This window comes from Cyprinodon variegatus, unplaced genomic scaffold, assembly GCF_000732505.1.
Source record: "Cyprinodon variegatus isolate N-32 unplaced genomic scaffold, C_variegatus-1.0 Scaffold191, whole genome shotgun sequence".
In the NCBI taxonomy this organism is placed as follows: Eukaryota; Metazoa; Chordata; class Actinopteri; order Cyprinodontiformes; family Cyprinodontidae; genus Cyprinodon; species Cyprinodon variegatus.
This window is the reverse complement of record NW_015150644.1, coordinates 1,147,507-1,167,749: the sequence shown is the minus strand read 5'-3', so window position 1 is coordinate 1,167,749 and position 20,243 is coordinate 1,147,507. Positions and strand designations below refer to the sequence as shown.

The window sequence follows — 20,243 nt, the reverse complement described above, 5'->3', positions numbered from 1 at the left end:
TAGCTGTGAATGTGGTGATGTCATCAGTACGCTGCTGTTCTAATTGACCCAGATCTATGCTGCTTTCTCCCGTTCTCCCAGAATCCAGACTTTCCTGGGTTCTTCTTTTTAAGAACATAATTAGCGAGGACATGAGTCCGTATTCGCGTTCTAGTGAATTGAGAAATTGGCCAGAGTGATCTGTGAAAGAAGCATTGGACTGGCAGCCAGTACAGAATGGGAGTGGCTGAACGTCAGTGCGCCATCTACTGGCTGGGAGGAGTAAATCTTTAAGTTTTAATGTAAAGAAAATAAAGCAACGACAAAGACTAAGAGGGAATATTTCTGTTTTTTGTGGCGTTTAACAAATAGAATCAACTTTCATTTTAGAAAATAATCTAAAAACCATTTTTTTTTTTATAATTGTTTTTGTGCCTTTTATTTGAGAAGGTAAAGGAAAATGAAGAAAGACTGTCAGCGGGAATCAAACCGAGGACCTTCTTTCATCTCATGAATGTAAATATGTAAACCATCCTGACCGCATGTGAGCTGCCTGGAGGTGTGCTTGGTTTCACCTCCTGGGTCACCCTGCCTGATCTTCACCTCAGTTTGCTCCTGAGGGACGACACCTCCCTGCTGAGGGCGTCGTTGGTCTCCGTGGCCTCGTCCAGCTCCCGCTGCAGCTTCCTGCGGGCCGCCGCCACGCGCTGCGCCTCCTCCTCCATCTCCTCCAGCTGATGCTTCAGCTGCTTCACTCGGACGTTGCTCTTCTCCATCTGCAGGAGAACCAATCGCTGTTAAGAGGAGACCCCGCCTTTTAATAGGGCGTGGCCTCCGCTTGGTCGCCATGGTTACCTGCTCCTTGAACTGCTGCGCCTGCTTCCTCTCGTCCTCCATCTGGATGCTCAGGTCCTTCAGCTTCTTCTCTTTCTGCCGCAGGTTCTTGCCGTTGGCCTGCCGCTCTCTGAAAGGTTCCACATGGTTTTTGGCTCCTCCCCTTTTTCGCTCCCTTATTTGACGGTTTTAGTCTGCGGCGTTACCTGCTCTCCGCCTCCAGCTGCTCCTCGGCCTCCCTCAGCTTGGCCTCCAAAGCGGCGACGCAGGACTTGAGCTTGGAGCGGCTCTGGCTCTCCACCTCCTGCACTTTGACCTTCAGCTCCCGGTTCTGCCTCTCCAGCTGCTGCCTGGACGCCTCCCTGCTCTGAGAGGAAGACCTCTCAGCCGCAAGCTCCGCCCCCAACTGCTCCACCTGTGAAGCCAAGCACGAGGCCGGTCAGCTGACGGCTGGGGTCCCTTCCACCCGCTCTGTCCCTGATATCCTGGGAACCTACGAGCTGCTGGCTCTTCCTCAGCCGCTCGTTGAACGTCTCCACGCTGGCCTGCTCCTCCTCCAGCTCCTCCTCCAGCTGACAGATCTTCGTCTCTAGACGGCGCTTTTCATCGGACTGGATCCACCTGGAAGGATCAGAGGTCAAACAACTCGGCTCACACCTCACATATTTATACATGACGAGATTTTAATGGATCTGAAGCTTCTTTTAGCCTCGTTTTGGTTCATTCTGGTGAAGTTAGACCTGATCCACAGAGGAAACCCCTCCTACTTTCCTCCTCCTCCTTTCCTCAAGTTAGACAGAGGGGGAGGAGCCAGAGCTGCTTCTTTTGCACAGGGAGGGGCTTTTAGTGCTCCAACTAATGCTTTAAAAATATGCTACGGAAATATTCTCATACAGATTCATCCGAAGATCTAAATAAAAAGATCAAAATGAGGCAAACTCAAAGGTTCATGAAGCCGTTTTTCTAACTTTAAGCCTTACTGTGTCAGCATGTAAATAATAAAATGAATCAGATGTTAAATAAAACATCCTTAAAAACATAAAGAGGGGAAAAAAAAATCCGATGAAAGATTCCAATAAGCTCCGCATGGTTTTATTCTCTGAAGCATTATCTTAGACCTGGCCTCAACAAATCTATAGGACAAATTATCTGACCTAAAGTTCAGGCTCCGCCCAAACATTGAGGCCCCGCCCACATGCTTCACACACAATACGGAGTGAAATTGTTCCATTATCGTTGCAAAGAACATCTTTAAAGTTGTAGTGAAGTCATATTTAAATGTCAAAGCATTCTGACTTAAACATGTATATAAATGTTCTCTTTATCCGATTATATTCGCCCAAAATGTAGAAAATTTATATAAAAAAAAAAAAACAACAACCCTGTCTTAAAATCTGTGTTTTTCGTTATATTCTGCAGGCCAGTTAGTTCTATGTCAGCCTGAACACCTAAATTCAGCCAATCATATATCAAACGTCATCTGTCAATCAAATTTTTTCGGTCATAGCATCTTGATTCATATGTCGCAGCTAATATACGCAACGGTTGAAATCAGAATCCTTTCCTTTACCATTGAGTTGCGTCCCAGTGTTCACGGGGATGGACGTCTGTGTCTTCGGCAGGCGTAGAGCTAACAGAACTGGCAGCGTTGCGAGGCAAGGGCTCAAACATGTACGGCTCTAAGTTGCTAACTGGTTAGCCACAACCAAACTTGCTTGCGAACCTTCCGCCACAACAATCCCGCCCCCTTGATAAACGTCCAATCACATTCACTTTATTCACTCGTGTAAAGTCGGGCACCACTCGGGAGAATTCGGAAATGCGACGTTTGGAACAGCTGCTTCCCTACGACTTTAATAAATTTAAAAAACCGAAATAATCCAGAGATGAAAAATGTTTTTTAATTAATAAAAGGTTTGAAGACTAACTTCACTGTTTTCTAATTACTGCTGCCTTGAAGCAAGAAGGTTCCAGAGTCTTTCTGCATTGAGTTAGCATGTTCTCCCTGAGCATGCCTGGGTTCTCTCCGGGTACTCCTGCTTCCTCCCACAGTCCAAAAACACGCCTGTTAGGTTCATTGGCTTCTCTAAATTCTCGCTAAGCTAGGCATACGCTGTACGATTTTCTCAATCCTTGCACACAGCTAAAGCTCAAACTGTACGATGAAACCGCAGGGTTTAAAAGTTCACAGTTTGTTCTCACGCTGTGCGACCCGACGCTCTGATGCGATCTACCTGCTCACACTGTACGATTAAAACCAGGTGGGACTCAGCTCCGCAGTGGGATGGCGCTACTCGGACTCGTCTATCTGGAAGCCAAACCAGTAGCAGAGGAACATGAAGCTCACTAGAGTGAAACGCACTGCCTTGAATATTTGGACGATTTTGTGCTGAAAGCCCTAAAAAGTAAAGGAGACGACGTATTTGGACAAAGACATGGCTGAGCTAACATGGCTACTACGGTCTGTCAGTTTGACAGAAATAACTCCATTTCACTCATTGCACCCCCGCCATGCTGCTGTGTTTTCCTCTGAGAGGAAAAAGAAGAAGAGGAAGAATCCATGTTTGCACATTGAGCGATTTTTCCACGACCGCCTTACGACGGCCGACTGAACATCAAACGTTTGATTTTCTCCTGATCTTATAATTCCTGATGGGGAGGTGGTCGTTAGCGGCTAAACGCCCCTCCTTACCCCCTCTGTACACCACACCACGCACCATCAGAATCAAAGTCTGCCCGATTGAAAAATTCTTGCATGACTGGAAAATCGGCCTGAAAAGAGCAAAAAATCGTACAGCGTTCGCCCGGCTTTAGGTGTGAGTGTTAATGGTTGTTTGTCCTTTTGTCTCTGTGTTGTCCTGCGATGGACTGGAGACCTGTCCAGGTGGACAGCTGAAGATGGGCACCAGCCCCCCTCTCAACCCCAGCAGGGATGAGCGTGACAGAAAATGGATGAATGGATGATTTCAACATTTTTTGATCCTTTTTAACAGATTTTTTTCAAACTTCGTTTCTTTTGCTGGAGTTTTATGAGTTGCATTCTTTTCATGCACTGCTGCTTTCGTTGGGATTAAACTGGGAAGACTGGGATCATGTTGGAGGGAGCGTATATATCCCATCTGGACAGGGAATGCCTCGCGTCCCAGCGGACGTAAACTGACCTTCCAGAGGAGTTGGACGCCAGTTCCTCGGACAGCTCGTCTCTCTCCGTCTCCGCCTGCTTCCGACCTCTCTCAGCAGCTGCCAACAGCTGGACGGATGAGAGGAAAAGATCAGAAACCATTAAACATCTGTCACTGAAGCATCAAATATCTGGAACCCAGAGAGTCGGAATATTTCTGTCTGTGTTATTTGGGTCAAAGGTCGGCTCAGGCTGCAGGAATGAAAGATAAGAGGTTATTTTCCTAATATGGTCAAAGGAAGCAGGCGGCAGCACCTCATGCAGCTGGAGGATCTCCGCCTCCATCATCTTGGATCTGCGCTCCGACTCCCTGGCGGAGGAGAGCACCTCCTTCTGAGCGGCACGGGAGTCGTCCAGCTCCCTCTGGAGGTCCTTCATCTGCCCCTGTCAGCACAGCGAGCAGCATCAGAACCAAACCACGCCTCTCCTTCCTACCAGAGAACATCCGTCTGAATGCACACCTGGACTTTACGGAGCTGCTTCAGCGTCTCCTCACGCCCCCTGCTGGTGGCTTCCAGCTGCTCCTCCATGTCTTTCAGCTCCCCCTCCAGCTTCTTCTTAGCGCCGGACGCCTGACCTCGCTGCTTCCTCTCCTCCTCAAGCTCCGCCTCCAGATCTCGCACCTGATGAGGTCAATAAGGCATTTTAAATCTGCCTTTTTTCTTACGCCGAATTTTAAACTGAACTTTTTTACACATTGAATTCCTTTCACTGAATTTTTGGTCAGAAAAAAAGCAAGTTTGCCGCCGGCCGCTTCTTCCGGATCAAACCAAGAGCCTTGGCAGATGGGGGTGCTGCACTAGCTGTGATTGGCTCAGTTATTTCACCCAGTCCCATTAGATGAGAAACTATAATGGCTGTCTATTAGCAGCTATCTGACGTTTTGTAATCACATCGATTTAACAAGAAAATCTCCTCATTCAGCTTCATTCAGTCAGGAACAAAGCTCCGCCCAACTGTTGAGTCACGTGACCAATTTAGCTAATTTCATTGGCTAGAAGCTGCTCGACTGCATCGAATGTAGATTGCTTTGGCCTGAGTTCACCAAAAGGTCGACACATTTGCAGCTGAAATTTTTAACAGCTGATTTTTTTTTACAGCTTAATTTTTTAACAGCTGATTTTTTTTAAAGCTTAATTTTTTTACAGCTGAATTTTTTAACAGCTGATTTTTTTTGCAGCTGAATTTTTTAACAGCTGATTTTTTTAAAGCTTAATTTTTTTACAGCTTACTTTTTTACAGCTGATTTTTTTTGCAGCTGAATTTTTGGCAGCTGATTTTTTTTATAGCTGATTTTTCCAGCTTAATTTTTTACCGCTGAATTTTTCCAGGTGATTTTTTTGCAGCAGATTTTTTTGAAGGCAAATTTTTACTAGACATAAATTCAGTGTAAGGAATTCAATGTGTAAAAAAAACTTAGTGTTTAACATTCAGTGTACAAAAAAAGGGCAGATTCCAATCAGACAAATTAAGTTACGGAAGAGGATTAGGGCCACTGAAAAAAAAAAAGTTAACTGATTTTTAAATTTTATTTCAGTTTAACATGAGAAAAAAGTCAGAATTCTGACTTTTTTCTCAGAATTCTGACTTTTTTTCTCAGAATTCTGACTTTTTTTCTCAGAATTCTGACTTTTTTTCTCAGAATTCTGACTTTTTTTCTCAGAATTCTGACTTTTTTCCCATGTTAAACTGAAATAAAATTTAAAAATCAGTTAACTTTTTTTTTTTTTCCAGTGGCCCTAATCCTCTTCCGTATGAAGTGAATCATCTGCTGTGCCTTGATTTTTTGATTTCTACCATTTTGAGCCCCAACAATAGCGCCCCCTGGAGAAAACCACTGCTTTCTACTTCTTGGAGCTGCACCTGTCTGAGGAGCTGCTTCCTCTTCTCCTCGCCCATCTCCTCGCGGGCCTGCAGCTCCCGCTCATGCTGCGCTCTCAGCGCCTGGCTGTTGACCTCCAGACGCAGCTTGGCGTCCTCCGCCACCTGCAGCTCGTCCTCCAGCTCCTCCATCTGCGTCCTCATCTCCTCCACGAAGGCCTCCAGGCCGCGCTTCGCCTTCTCCAGGTCGTGAACCTGACAGATCATCACAGGTCAGCTCCGCCTGTCTCCACTAACAGGACATTTGGTGTTCAGGTGTCTGATTCTTACGCTCTTCCCCACGTCGTCTTTGGAGCTGATGAGATCCTCCATCTCAGCGCGGAGCGTCTTCATGGCCTTCTCGGCCTCCTCCAGCACCGCCTGCTTCTCCTCCAGCGCCCGGCTCAGAGCCAACACCCTGGTCTCCTTCTCCCTGACGTCTGCCTCAGCTCGGTCCCGCTCCTCTGCGAACTTGGCCGACACGGCGCGCTCCTCAGCCAGCATCTGAGGACAAACAAGCAGTTATTTAACTGCACTGCAGCTCTGATCCCAGAGTGTTATATTGAGTTTAAAATTATTTAATTTCAGAAAATTAAACACATTTTAAAGAGGAAATGTGGGCTGTGAGGTTTTTTGAGAATGACATGAAATATTCTGAGTGATGTTTGCAGAATTTACAACAAAAACGTTGAATTTTACTGAAGTAGAAGAATAAGTAATTTTATTTATTTTCCCTTTTTATCAAATTAGAGCTGCGAAATTTCAGATTTTTCATTTTATTACTGTTATTAGATGTGTTTTCTTTTCTCAGATTGGTCTGAACATGAGAAGGATTTCTGTCGCCCCCTGCTGGAGGACTTGCAGTATTACATGAAGTTCCTCCAGAGAGCAGAGATCAGACACATTTATTTTAATTTTTTTAACAGTTTGTTTACCCCTTTATAGAACAACTTAGCGTTTTTAATCCCTTGTATACCCCTTACAAATGGAGTCTACCTCCATTTAAATACATTTTTGCCATCAAAATATCCATATTTTTTGAATGTCACAAAGGTAATAAGGTGTTGTCCTGGAATTGAGTAACACTTTTCGCTTAAAATGTTGATTTTGGGTTTAGCAGGAAAAAGATGCCAAGGGCCCGCCTTCCTCCTAAGAAAAGGTGGTAATCTCCATAGCAACCAGTCATCTCCTGTTTCCAGCCCGACCTGATCAAACTTCCTCTGCTTCTTCTCCAGGTTGGAGACCAACTGCCGCTGGCTGTCCAGGTCCATGAGGACGTCCTCCAGCTCCTGCTGCAGCCGACTGCGGCTCTTCTCCAGCTTGTCGTAGGCCGCGGCCTTCTCCTCGTACTCGCTGTTGGCGGCGTCCAGGTCGCGCTGCAGCCGTTTCTTCCCCTCCTCCAGCATCTCCACCGTGGACGACATCTCGTCCAGCTTCTTCTTGTGGTCGGACAGCTAGGAGGTAGGAGGACAAGAAGGAGCTCAGAAAGGTTTCAGAATGCTGCTGGTTTCATTAGGAAACGTTTTAATATTACGGCACAAAAATATCCCGGTGTTTTGACATAACAGACCAGCAAAGGGAACATCACTGTCAACAAATCCTAGAAATGTGGCCTTAGACGTGCTTAAAGTCAAGTTTCCTGATCGTTAATCCTACAGTAGATAACAGAAATCTACCAACTTCTGGTAAAATCTCAGGTTTTATTAAACGGGAAAAAAACGAGCCATGAGAAGAAGATTTAAGATGTTTTGTTTCTCTTTTATATGTCACATGCAAACTAAAAACTAGTTTAAAAAAATCAACATTGACATCTTACATCATATTTATGCTGCAGAAATATAACAAAGGTCAAACAAAGGACACTAAAGCTCTCAGAGGATGAGAGGAGATGATGTAATCATTGCTTTGTTTGCTAAAGTGAGGTTTTCTAATAATATGAAACTAATCCGATTCATTTATTTTTAATCCTCCTCTCATGAAGAGGATGTTTGACGTCTTCTCAGACTCACTACGACGCTAAAGAGAACCATCCTCCCCCTCTGCTCTCTAGGATGTTTCCAGCAAAGTAACCCATTATTATGATGCTGCCGCCACCGTGTAGCTGTGGGGTTTTAGTGAAAATCAGCAAACGTTTGCTTCCATCAGACTGTAACGGATCCCCCTCCATGTTTTAGGCTACGTTCACACTGCAGGCATTAATGCTCACTTCTGCATGGTCGTTCATATTCCCTAATATATGCAATTGATAGTATGTGATCTCCTGTGTGAACTGCATTCACACAACTGATGTTGACAGTTGCCTTTCGTATCTATGCTTCTTTTTCTACGTCTGCTTCTGTCTCCTTGAACCCCAGTGGGCCTCAGCAGATGGCCGCTCATACTGAGCCTGGTTCTGCTGGAGGTTTCTTCCTGTTCAAAGGGAGTTTTTCCTCTCCACTGTCGCTACAAGCATGCTTAGTGTGAGGGATTGCTGAAGAGCCAATGAGTCGATGCAATCAGCTGGTTTTCCTTAGATAGAAAACTTTGAATCAATCTGACTGGATGATCTGGTGAACTGGAAATGTGCCTTGAGATGACATGTGTTGTGAATTGGCTCTATAGAAATAAACTGATTAGAAATAATTTAATGTTCCATCAATTTATGAAATATAAAAAACTAATTAGCCTTTGAATAATTTAACATACCATTTACATTATATTAATAGTTTTTGGTGTTTAATAAATTCATTTACATGGTAATGTCATTATTTCTCTCTGTTTCATGGAATCTGTGCATAAAACTCATCATGAAACTTTCTTGAAAAAGACAGCTGTCGTTCTCAGTGAGAAGCAGCCAATCAGACGTCAGGGTTTCAATGAAATCGGTTCTAGTTCCGCCCACTGCGTTTGATTGTTAAAGTTCATAATTATTTTTTTTAAGGAACGCTCCTACAGCAGCCATTTGTTGAAAGTTTCAGATTGAGCCGCTCTTTCTGGACATAATTAGGGCCACAAATAAGAGACATGTCTGTTTGTCAGAATCCATGATTTTTCAAAGTCGATCAGCAAGAGTTTAAAACAGTTAAGTTGTCAATCCTGAGTGTTAGAAAAATGTAAATGCTTTACTATATTTGGGCAAAAATGGCCGCTCCCAGATTCAGTGATCGAGACGAAAATTATTGTTCTTATTTTTTACTGATTAACCCTAAATTCATTAAATCACCGCAAACGTATTAGTTTTCAGTATAAATAATGATCCATTGATCATTCCTTGCTGATCGGACTTTTCCATTAAAGGATTTATGGGTTAAACCAGAACCAGCAAACCTTCCTGGAGGATCTCCTGCAACCAGATGTTAGGTTCCTACAGTCAGACAATGTTTTTGCTGTTATGGGAAAAAATAAAGCTTCATGATAAACATGAGTTGTGTATTTTTCTGCTGCGCTGTCTTCATAACCTGACTCCGCCAGATGGATTTGCTCCGCATATCCATCTGGAAACCTTCCGTTGAAGTAATTTTGGGAAAGGACGAAAATACTGGTTAGCTGATTGGCCTATGTTGGTGGTAGACGGGCCAAATAAACCAATCAGATCAACGAAGCATATGACGTACTAACAGAGCGACGATGAAGAGGAGCCAATTGATAGATCAAACTCTTGCAGAAACCAGTTGGGAGAAGAGCAAAAACATCTTTTCCTCTGAGAAAAGCCTCCAGAGCAGTGTTTTGCTCTTCTTTCAGTGAAGAAATACTCTGTAATTCCGATAAAACTTGCTCGATAGCCACGCTAACGCTAGTTTCATCGGCTGAAGCCGCCATGTTCTTTAGACTGAACTGTCGCGCTTCTCGTTGCGTCACACCTCAACCCGCCTCAAAGCCAACGCTGATTGGACGTTCTTTAACGGAGAGTCTCCAGACTGATCTGCGAGTGAAACCTTGAAAGCTCGCGAGATCAGGATGGTCTCAGGAGGCTACTGTCTTCATGCTCCTGACCTGCATGTTGAGGCTGGACAGCTGCCGTTCTACGACGCGTTTGGCCTCCGTCTCTTCCTCCAGCTGCTCCGTCAGGCTGTTCCTGTCCTCCTCCATCTGACGCAGACGCCCCGACACGTTCAGCTTCTGACGCGTCTCCTCCGATAGCAGCTCCTGGAAGAAAAGGACAGGTTGTCATCTGGGACCGTCGGAGCTTGAATCAGCAGGTGTGACTTTCACCTGTGCGTCCTGGAGCTGAGAGGACAGACTGGAGACGTCTTTACTCAGCTTGATGTTCTTCCCCTCCGCGTCGTTCAGCAGGCCAGTCACGCTCTCTAGCTCCATCTAACACAGCAGATCTTTGTGGGTTAGTTTCACTATTTCTACATTAAGCAGATCTGTTTGGTTAAATTAACCGTCTTAAGATCAACCATAGCTCTTCGACGTCATATGCAGGTCATGAGGTTTTTAACTCACGTTTAACTTTGTCACTCGCTCTCCGAGCTCATTCCTCTGCCGTTCGCTTTCGTTGAATCTGGAGTTTAGGTCATTCAGCTGAGCTTCCACCTTCTTCTTCTTGTGCTCTACATCTTGTTTGGAGTTGGCGAGGGATCTGAGCTCAGCGCTTAGGTCTGCACTTTCCTTCTCCAGGGCTTGTTTAGCTTTCTCCAGACTGGCTCGCACCTGGAGGGAATCAGATGAACAGGGATCAGTGAGATGTTAGGTAAAGCTAAAGTTTATCGTGGTGAATTGAACCGACCTTTTTGGCCTGCTCCAGCTGCTCCGCCAGCTCCTCAACAGCCTGGCTGTGTTTCCCTCGGAGCTCCTGGATCTGGGCTTCGTGGCTCCGCCCCTCATCTTCCATGGCTTTCTTTAGCATGGCTACCTCCTGCTCTCGTTTGGCTCTATCAATGAGCGAGAAGAATAAAAGAAATAAAACCTCAGCTGTTTGTTCGCCCGGATAAAGCTTTACGCAGATGATATCACGTTTTATTGTTGGATATTTTTATCCAACATAATATTTCTTTGAAATCAAACTCATTGATAGAAGGTTGGTGAGTGTGGTGGATCGTTACAGGTGTGATACAGACCGTAGCTCCTGCTGAGCAGCGGTGGTATCTAAACTGTCCTCCAGCTCGGAGCGCAGCGCGTTTAGCTCCTCGCCAAGGTCCCGTCGGGCCGCCTCGGCCTTCCCCCGTGCCGTCCTCTCCGCCTCCAGGTCCTCCTGTACTTCCGAAAGCAGCGATTCCAACTCGCGAATCTTCTTGACCGCCGTTGCACGCTGAGTGGTCTCCTCTTCCAAACTACAGACCCAGAAATGAGTGCTTAGGAAGCGATTAGGACTCAGCGTTTACTAAAGGTTTGACCACTGAGCACATTTTGGCTCCTTGGAGGAGATACCCTCTGTGTTTCTCCCTGATCCTCTGACTGATTGTGTGTATTTTCATCTCACCGGGTGTGTGTAGCCTGCAGCTCTTCTTCTTTGGCGGCTAATTGGGCTCGCAGCTCGGCTAGCTGGGCCTGCAGGTCGGCGTATTGCTCCTGTAGGTCGGCCAGCTCTGCATCGACCTTCTTCTTTGCCTTTTCCACGTCCTGACGAGCTTTCTCCTCCTTCTTCATGCGAACTAAATACATTCAGAAAAAGATGCTAATTATGCGAATAACTATTTCTAAATTATTGCTTTCTTGTTACAGTGTGTGGCACAATTATTTTTGAATACCAACTTTTTTATTGAATCATTTCAAACATATCAAGTGAACTAGCCTTTTTTTTTTTTTTTTTTTTAGCGTAGTCGAAAAAAACATGCGGCAAAGGACCACAGGTCGGATTTGAACCCGGGTCGGCGACCCATGTATGGAGGTCTAAGGCCTCCGTACATGGGTCGTGCACGCTAACCACTGCTCCACCTGCACGCCCTGAACTAGATATTTCTGAAGGAAATATCTAGTTCAGGGCCCATAATTATTTCAGATCGTTATTCGCTGCCATAAAGTCTCCCAAAGACTCACCTTCCAGGTCGGAGATCATCGACTCATGCTTGGCCTTCAGTTTGCCCAGATTCTTTGACTTCTCCTCCTCTTCAGCCAGGTTGGAGCTCATATCAGCCAAACGCTCCTCCAGAAGCTTCCGCTCCTGACAGCAGAGACGGACGGTCAGCAGGAGGCGCAGCTGGAACATCCTGGAACAGGAGGAGCTCTTACCTTCTGCAGCTTGTTGTTCTGATCCTCCATCAGCATCATGTCCTCCTCCATTTTCTTCACCTTCCCCTCCACAGCCGTTTTCTCCAGCTGGAGCTTCTGCCGAGCGTCCTCCTCCAGCGAGATGTGGGCCTCCATCAGCTGCAGGACACAGGATCAGACACCAGCAGACCCTTAATGCAGGAATTCTTATGCAGTTCTTTAAAAAATATATATTTCTCTCATGTTTTATTCAGATATTAGATTAAATGGAGGTTAATCATTTAAAAATTGCAACTTTAGGTTTTAGGTTTGAAGTTTATTAGGGAAAAAACTCAACTCAGTGTGTTGTCCATTATGAATTACCTTGTGATTAACTCCAAAAAAGAAACTTTAAATCAATCCACTCGCCTTCCTCTGGCAGTAAACCGGCCCTCACAGGTTAAATGATGTCTAACCTGTAGCTGCTGCTCCATGTCCTTCTTCTCCTGCTGCAGGGAGATGCTGCGCTCCTCCTCCTCCTCCAGCCGCGACTCCATCTCGTGCAGCACCTCCTCCAGTTCCTGCTTCTTGGCCTCCAGGCGTACCCTCATCTCCTCGGCCTCGGCGTACAGCTCGGCCTCGGCCTGAAGCTTCAGCTCCAGCTGCGCCCGCTCCTCGGCCAGCTGCAGGCAGAGGCATCCCTTTTATAGCCTCTGATTGGCTCAGCCAGACGCTGCGTTTGACTCACCTGTGTGTGTTTCTGGCTGATTTCCTTCAGTTCAGCTTCAGTTTTAGCCGCAACCTCTTTTACCGCCTTCAACTCTTCCTCTTTTTGACCCATTTCCTCCTCCTGCCTGGTCACCTGCAGCAGAGGCTTCACCTGGTTCACAAACAGACATGAAAATTAAACTTGGGTGGAGCGAACGTAAAGGTTCGACTCTGTAGAGAGTCTAAGTCCAGCGTGGAACTGTTTGATCAGAGGAGGACCTTGGTGAAGAGCCTCCACCACTGCCAGTTCTTCAGTTTGAGGTAACAGGCACAGTTCCTCTGGAGGACCTTCATGGCAGTCAGCTGCTGCTGGCGTTTACTAAACGCTCTGCAGAGAACCAGCACCACACGTCACTTTCTGGATGGATCCGGGACGCCCAAACCCTGAAGAGTCCCTCTTACTTGCGTCCCAAAAAGCCTCGCGCTCGTGCCTGGAAGGCGATGATGACGACGGTCAGTTTGAGGTCCCGTTCCTCCTCCAGCTGAGCCAGAACTCCGGTCCTGAAGAACATCTTACTCTGACCGATTCGGTACAGGTTTGGGTCCAGATCCAAATGCTTCACCTGAGGACGGAAGTATAACTGAAATCTATTCTTTGCTTTTCATATCGCCGGCTTTTAGGAAAAGACTCACCATCAGACAGCACGCCTGCTTTCCATCCATGAAGCCTTTAGGGATGGCGTTGGCGGCAAGAATCTCATACCTGCAGACAGGATGAGAAGGTCGGCTCATTTTCAATCCTGGGGTGCAGCTCTTTAGTAAAAGCTTTTAAACCTTTACTATGGATGCACGACATGGGAATTCTGGTATATAGGTGCCAAAAAAGGGGAGAAAGGAGAAGGGGGGATCTAATAAAATAATAATACAGAGAAAACATGTAAAATGGTTCAATCCACCGGCTCTTTGGAACCACGGTCATTTATCCCATTAGAAACTTTCCCATCTCCATTTAATTCATTTATTTAATAAAGTTGTTTTCTTTCCTTTTACCATTTTATTTCTGTAGCTAAAACTAGATTTCAAATAAATTTTTTTATTTCTCTTATTAACCCTTTAAAATCCGATCCAAGAATAAAACAAAACAGAAAATTACTTTTTTTTGGTTTGAAGTCCTTATTTGGCCTTTTAACAAAATATGTAAAAAGGAAAAACAGAAATATATAGGGATGCACGATATTGGGATTTTGGCCGATATCCGATATTTTAAAACCGATATCGATACCGATGTTAAAGCTGGACAAAAATAAGTAGTCATTGAAAATAGCAGTTTTGTTATCCATTTCTGACACTTTGAAAAATAATATACTCAAATATATTTTCATATGCTGATATCAAATAGATTTTTAAAAACGCGGTATCGATCTATTTTACTTTCAAAATCTCGTGAAATTTCATCGTTCTGTTACAAACTCTCGTGATATTTTGCAAGTTCTTGTGAGATTTTGTTAGTAAAATAGATCGATACCGCGTCAATATATCAACATATAAAAATATGGCAAAATTTCGTGGATTTTCGGGGGATTTCGTAGCATAACGATGACATATAGCAATATTTCATTAGTAAAAGAGATTGATATGGTGTTTTTAAATGGCAATATATCAGCATATGAAGATTTTTGGATATTTTAATGTATCAATATTTTTTCCCTCGTCTTTAGAAGTTTTTAAGTCTGTAAAAAAGAAGTTTTTGATGAAGAAGAAGTAGTATTTTCTATTTTTTTTAGACTTTAGAAACTCAGAAGCTGATCAAATATCGGGTTAAATATCGGTGGGGTGGCCGATGTCCGATATTCAGTTTTAAGGCCGATAGGGTATATCGTGCATCCCTAGGAATGTATTTTTGATATTAATAATTTATTACTATGCGATAAGTCAAGATTATTTTTTGTCTAATCTTCTGCCCTCTGTTATCAGGTATATCTGATTGTGTACAATAGGATTTTGAGCAAAACATTTCAGAAACCGTTTGTATCAAATACGATACATTTGGCATTACATGGTTAAAGGTGTAGTGGAGGATGTTCTTTTTCCGGATGGTAAATAATCTAAATAAGTAGTCCTCCTAATATGTTTACGTAAGGCCGTCCTACGTGAGTCCGACATAGTGGAAAAATTGCAAATCTTCTTTTGGAAAATAAGCTTTTACGAGCGATGCTAACAGCAACTAGGAGAAATAGGCTTGTGCACTTTCTTGCATGCATTTAATAAGCGTTTTCTATCGGGAGCGGGTCTTTTAAAAAATTTGGGAAAATTCTGCACTATACCTTTAAGTTAAAGATTTGTTCTCACCTGATTTCCATATAAAATGTCTGGTAATAGTGTCACCTTTGGACAGCTGCTGCTCCTCACGCTAGGAGGGAGATGCTATTCTATAGCTGCTACGGATGTCAACTGTCAGACGGTTTTTCGAAAAATTAAAAAAATATCCACTGGACTTGGTTTCCAAGATTTGAAGACGTTTTCAAATCTTGGAAACCAAGTCCAGTGGATTTTTTTATTTATTTTAAGGAATGACTATGACCTGAATGACTGAGAATCTTCATCAGCATGTCAGACGGTGTGTTCTAAAGGGGGAACTGTCCAGGGTCCTGATTGCTGACCTGACCACACTGATGGCTAATTGTACGAACCAGGAGATCTCAACTGGATCAGCTAACAACCCTTTTATTCCCATCAGGGGGATTTAACTGTTTAGCTTTTTAAATCAGCAATGAAAAAAAAGCATTTCTAGGAATTTATGATGTAAAATTTTCAAGTACTTGTCTATATATACTGTTATCAACGTGCTGCTGAAGATTCCCAGTCATCCAGGTCAGAATAATTCCAGAAAAAGTAAAAAAAAAACAATCCACTGGACTTTTTTTCCCCAAGTTTAAAGACATTTCTCATCCCTTCAAGGAAGCTTTTTGTATTTAAAATGTCAGAAATAGGGTTGAGTTCCAGGTTTTATACAATAATCCAACAAAGCCTTGTTTTAATTTAGAAAACATGCGAATTGAAACAGACGAACGGGTCCACCCCTCTGGAATGGGGGTTGTTTGGTTTATTTGTTAGCCTGTTATATCAGAAACCTGTCTATGTCTTTAAAAGGTTGTTTAGTTTCTCTAATATAAAGATCAGAACATTCCTCACTGCATTGAACTGCAGACAGTTATCAACTATTATACAAATATAGCTCACTATTTTTGGACTATATGGTTGTCAGCGTATCACTACCCTCCAGAAGTGAAACCAAGAATCTTTTGATCCATCTTCACTAAACAACTCATATAATAATATTTATAACTATATATTGTTTAATAATCTATTATATTAAATAAAATGATAAATTCCATGTTTTTGCAAATTCGAAGCAGAGAAATGTGCTGCTGGAAGCAGAACTCGGATGCATTTCCAGGACAGATGTGCTACAGACGACAGAAAGGATGTAAAGATGTTTGTTTTCTCAGCAAAGTTATTATTAATATTTCACACAATGCAGTTTATGATGCATGTTATAATTATTGATAGAAATCCGTAATTTCTGTATTTTTTCATAAATCGCCATCATCGATGAGCCAGAAATGAGCCGATCGTGCTGCCAGTACAGATCTGATAGTGAAGAGCAGCAATGTGTGGCGTTAGCAAAGCTGGCTAATGCTAGTACCACGGCTGAGATGATTAATCTGATATATCATGATTAATCGTTTAAAAAAAATAATCGTCGACTAATTTAATAATTGATTAATTGTTAACTGGAGAATAGAGACTCAACAACATGCCTTCAGCTGACAAAGCGACCCACTTATAGCGGTAATTATATCAGAATTGTAAATAGAAATATGTAATACGCTCTATCCAGAACTCCTCATGTGGAAAAGTTTTAGTTTCACCAGATTTAATTTTGTAAAATCTTCTTTAAGGAAAGTTTTTCTATCCGACTGTTAGTAGATTAAATGAAAAAATAATCTATAGATTAAATCGATTTGCAAAATAATCGTTAGTTGCAGCCCTAGCTAGCACCCGTCCACCTTTTTGACTTCTAACACTTAAAAAATATCAGCTAGATTTCACACTCCAGATGGTTCTGAAGGTTTTAACTGATTTCCAGGTGATGAAACCTTCCGGTAAAAAGCTCCTTACCTCTGTCTAAACTCCTGGAAAACGATGCGGTTGGGAAACCCCTGCCTGCAGATCCGAATGCCTTCCAGGACCCCGTTACACCTGAGCTGCTCCAGCACCAGGTTGGCGTCCATCTTCCCAGCCTGCAGAAGGAAGTGAGAGTAAAAATCAAACAGGAAGTGCCTCCTGTCAGCAGCCAGGGGGCAGATCTAACCGCGGCTCACCCTTTTCTCGTGGTTGGGGATGATGCAGCGGACGAAGTTGGGCTGCGTGTTGTGCAGCGTGGTCATCAGTTTGCCCAGCGACTCCTTGTAGAGCTGACCCACCGTGCGAAACATCCCCTTCTTGGACTTGGTGGGCACCGAACTCTCTGACATCTTGGTGAGGGTATCCAGGCCCACCACTCGATCCACTGAAAGGAAGACGTACCATGCTGTAACCATGGTAACAGGCAGCTTAGGTGTGAGTGTAGGTGTCATGTGACCAACCGTCTTTCCACAGGTCCTGGATGAAGTTGCTGGAGGAGTTGTTGAGCAGCGCCGTCACGTTGTCGTTCAGAGGATCCATGTTCTTAGTCAGCCAGCTGGCGGCGTTATAATCCACCTGCGGACAGGAAGCAGAAGCTCTGCAGGTCAAAGGGGAAAAACTGACAGCCTCTACTTTAGAGACACTGGAGATTCCTGTAGGTTCTGGCTGAAAGCTACAAGCTGCTACATAAATCAGAGAATGCAGAGAATCATCTAAATGCCGATGACACCTGAGGTGCAGAAGGTCCAGGAACTCCTGTCTGCCTGGAGGAAGAACATAAAAAGCAGAGGTTCTGGGTCTGAGGTTCTGGTTACCTTCCCAGCGTAGTGCAGCACGGTGAACATCAGCTTTTCCTTGTGCTGTTTGGGTTTGGAGAACTTGACATGGCCTGTGTGGGTGTTCATCAGCTTGTCCACAAACGACTGGTCGGTGGCCTTCGGGAACCAGCACTCCTCGTCCAGCAGCGCCAGGATGCCTGGAGGATTGTTCTGGAATGACGCAGAACATAAAGATCTTAGCTTTGCTTCATTTCCAGGTGTCTCTGGCTTCCATGAAGCCGATCTCACCGGCCTCTCGATGAGCTCGATGCAGGGCTGCAGGTCCAGGCCGAAGTCGATGAAGTTCCACTCTATGCCCTCTCTCTTGTACTCCTCCTGCTCCATGATGAACATGGTGTGGTTGAAGAGCTGCTGCAGCCGCTCGTTGGTGTAGTTGATGCAGAGCTGCTCGAAGGAGTTGTCCTGCAGGAGGGAGACGCTTCAGGGTTCAGAAGGCAGAAATCCATGAAACCAACAAACAACGTTCCTCTGCAGGACGTCACCTCGAAGATCTCAAAGCCAGCGATGTCCAGGATCCCCAGGAAGGACGACGACTGTCTTTTGCTCTTGTCCAGCGTCTTGTTGACCCTGGCGAGGATCCAGCGGAACAGGCGTTCATACATGGCCTTCGCCAGAGCCTCCACTGCAAAGTCAGCCTGGAAGCGACGGCGGATTTTAGGAGAACGCTTTCAGAGAGACGACGCTGACTGATGCCTGAAACGGATCAGTACCTGCTGTTTGGTCTGGGCCTTCTGCACCACCTCCCGCCCCACCTTGATCCTGGGAGTGAGGATGGCGCGGGTGAAGTCGGTCACGTTGATGCCCTGCAGGTGGCAGACCTTCTGAGCCGCTGTGGTTGGAAATGAGAAGGAGTCAGAGAAGCTGCAGGTTTTCCTCACACACCTGGTGATGCTGTGTTGCTATGGTTACCGGTGTTGTCGGGCATGGAGGCCTGCTCGCTGTTTCTCTCCTTCTCTAACTTGATGTTCCCCAACTGGAGAACAGTGGAAACCACCTTCAACATCCCTGAAGGTTTAGAACAAGTCATCAGTTACTCTGCTAAACCATCCATCCATCCATCCTTCAATCATCCATCCATCATCCATCCATCCATCATTCATCCATCCATCCATCCGTACATCCATCCATCCATCCATCCGTACATCCATCCATCCATCCATCCATCCATCCATCCATCCATCCATCCATCCATCCATCCATCCATCCATCCATCCATCCCTCTCTTGGTCTGCCTCCACCTCATTGTCTCCATTGGGAACAGCAGCATCATTTCCCAGAATCCCCTTGGGTTTACTAAAGTCCTGATCCTACAAGATCATTTCCCATCCTTGTGGTCCTGCGATGTGGATCATGATCAGAAACAGTCCAATGGGATTTAGACAAAGTGGTTCAGTGCGTGTTCATCACTTGTCCCATATTCTTTTTTTTTCTGATTCTTAATGCTTAAATTTAAACAATAGTTTGCAACTTTGCTTCACTTACTATCACGGGTTAAAGCTATTACTTCTGGATTATTGGTTGATATTGTTTATTTTGTTTCAAAGTATATTCATGGTATTTGTTTTCCTTTTTACTCACCATTGTTTCTCCCAGTATTTCCTGCTAAATTGATAGATGATGATGATGTCATTGATTACCCTGCTGGGTTCTGACAATTAGAGGGTTTTCTTTGGAATAATGCTTTGTTTGTTTTTCTTTTTAAGTAACTTTTTTTGTTATCTTGTATCATATTGTTTATTTTGCGGACTCTTTCTTTATGTAGATGAGTTTGTAAATTAGATTAATAATTTTATTCTTGTTTTGTTTTGCTAATTGTTAATATAAGCACTGAGCTCTTGGAAGCTCAGAAATGATTGTCAGAGTGAAAAGTGCTGAATAAAAGTCAAAGGAGAAATATGGAACCAGTGGCCTTCTTTAGAGTTTTAAAGAACAACAATTTAAAAAGAGAAGCTAAATTACCAAGAAACACCGGGAACGATTAGAGGGGGTCTATCGGTACCTAATCTCTCCTCCTCAGTGAAGCCCATGATCTCCATGGCTTCCAGAGTCTCGTCAAACAGCTGGTCGTCCTCCTGACCTGGAATCTCCACGTGACCCGCTCTCAGGAAGCGGTAGCTGTTGAAGTCCTCCAACAGAAGCTCCTCTGCAGGAACACAGAGAATCACAATCACCATCCAGAAACCCAGAGATGATCCCCTCTCTACCCCGTCCTGCAGGTCGGTCCTTCTCACCCCTCATCTTGTCTTTAGCTCCAGCCACCATGTAGTAGAAGATGTGGAAGGCTCTCTCAGTTTGGGCCTGACGGATGCAGCGCGACTTCTCCAGCAGATCTGTTCATTTTGGGTGGGGTTAAGCAGACAATCCTTCATGTTGGTTCATTTAGGAAGACAGAGGAAATAAAAAAGCTCAGAAAAGGATACAGGTGTCAATGTTGGCTCCAACGAGGAAGCCGGTCACATCAAAGTTCAGCTTGATGAATTTCCCCTGTGGAAGGAGAGCAGCTGTGAAACATCTCTGAAGTTTATCTGTCAGGACGTAAGAAC

At 44.4% G+C, this 20,243-nt stretch overlaps 1 protein-coding gene across 1 annotated transcript in view; it reads right to left on the bottom strand.

Annotated features, from left to right (window-relative positions):
• Positions 1-20,243, bottom strand: part of LOC107087696 (myosin-11-like) — a 42,105-nt gene that overhangs the window by 1,965 nt on the left and 19,897 nt on the right. Inside the window, exons 5-38 of the mRNA XM_015379410.1 lie at positions 20,121-20,225; positions 19,932-20,030; positions 19,700-19,843; positions 18,610-18,705; positions 18,411-18,529; positions 18,183-18,335; positions 17,929-18,102; positions 17,677-17,850; positions 17,323-17,437; positions 17,059-17,246; positions 16,856-16,977; positions 13,367-13,436; positions 13,136-13,296; positions 12,953-13,061; positions 12,714-12,845; positions 12,442-12,648; positions 12,008-12,145; positions 11,816-11,939; positions 11,259-11,430; positions 10,897-11,109; positions 10,566-10,710; positions 10,283-10,489; positions 10,046-10,150; positions 9,827-9,979; positions 7,060-7,308; positions 6,146-6,358; positions 5,858-6,070; positions 4,456-4,617; positions 4,250-4,378; positions 3,975-4,063; positions 1,311-1,434; positions 1,020-1,228; positions 835-943; positions 583-755 (exon numbers count right to left, since the gene is read on the bottom strand). Of these exons, the coding sequence (XP_015234896.1) occupies positions 583-755; positions 835-943; positions 1,020-1,228; positions 1,311-1,434; positions 3,975-4,063; positions 4,250-4,378; positions 4,456-4,617; positions 5,858-6,070; positions 6,146-6,358; positions 7,060-7,308; positions 9,827-9,979; positions 10,046-10,150; positions 10,283-10,489; positions 10,566-10,710; positions 10,897-11,109; positions 11,259-11,430; positions 11,816-11,939; positions 12,008-12,145; positions 12,442-12,648; positions 12,714-12,845; positions 12,953-13,061; positions 13,136-13,296; positions 13,367-13,436; positions 16,856-16,977; positions 17,059-17,246; positions 17,323-17,437; positions 17,677-17,850; positions 17,929-18,102; positions 18,183-18,335; positions 18,411-18,529; positions 18,610-18,705; positions 19,700-19,843; positions 19,932-20,030; positions 20,121-20,225 (5,095 nt within the window). The remainder of the gene's footprint in view (positions 1-582; positions 756-834; positions 944-1,019; positions 1,229-1,310; positions 1,435-3,974; positions 4,064-4,249; positions 4,379-4,455; positions 4,618-5,857; positions 6,071-6,145; positions 6,359-7,059; positions 7,309-9,826; positions 9,980-10,045; positions 10,151-10,282; positions 10,490-10,565; positions 10,711-10,896; positions 11,110-11,258; positions 11,431-11,815; positions 11,940-12,007; positions 12,146-12,441; positions 12,649-12,713; positions 12,846-12,952; positions 13,062-13,135; positions 13,297-13,366; positions 13,437-16,855; positions 16,978-17,058; positions 17,247-17,322; positions 17,438-17,676; positions 17,851-17,928; positions 18,103-18,182; positions 18,336-18,410; positions 18,530-18,609; positions 18,706-19,699; positions 19,844-19,931; positions 20,031-20,120; positions 20,226-20,243) is intronic.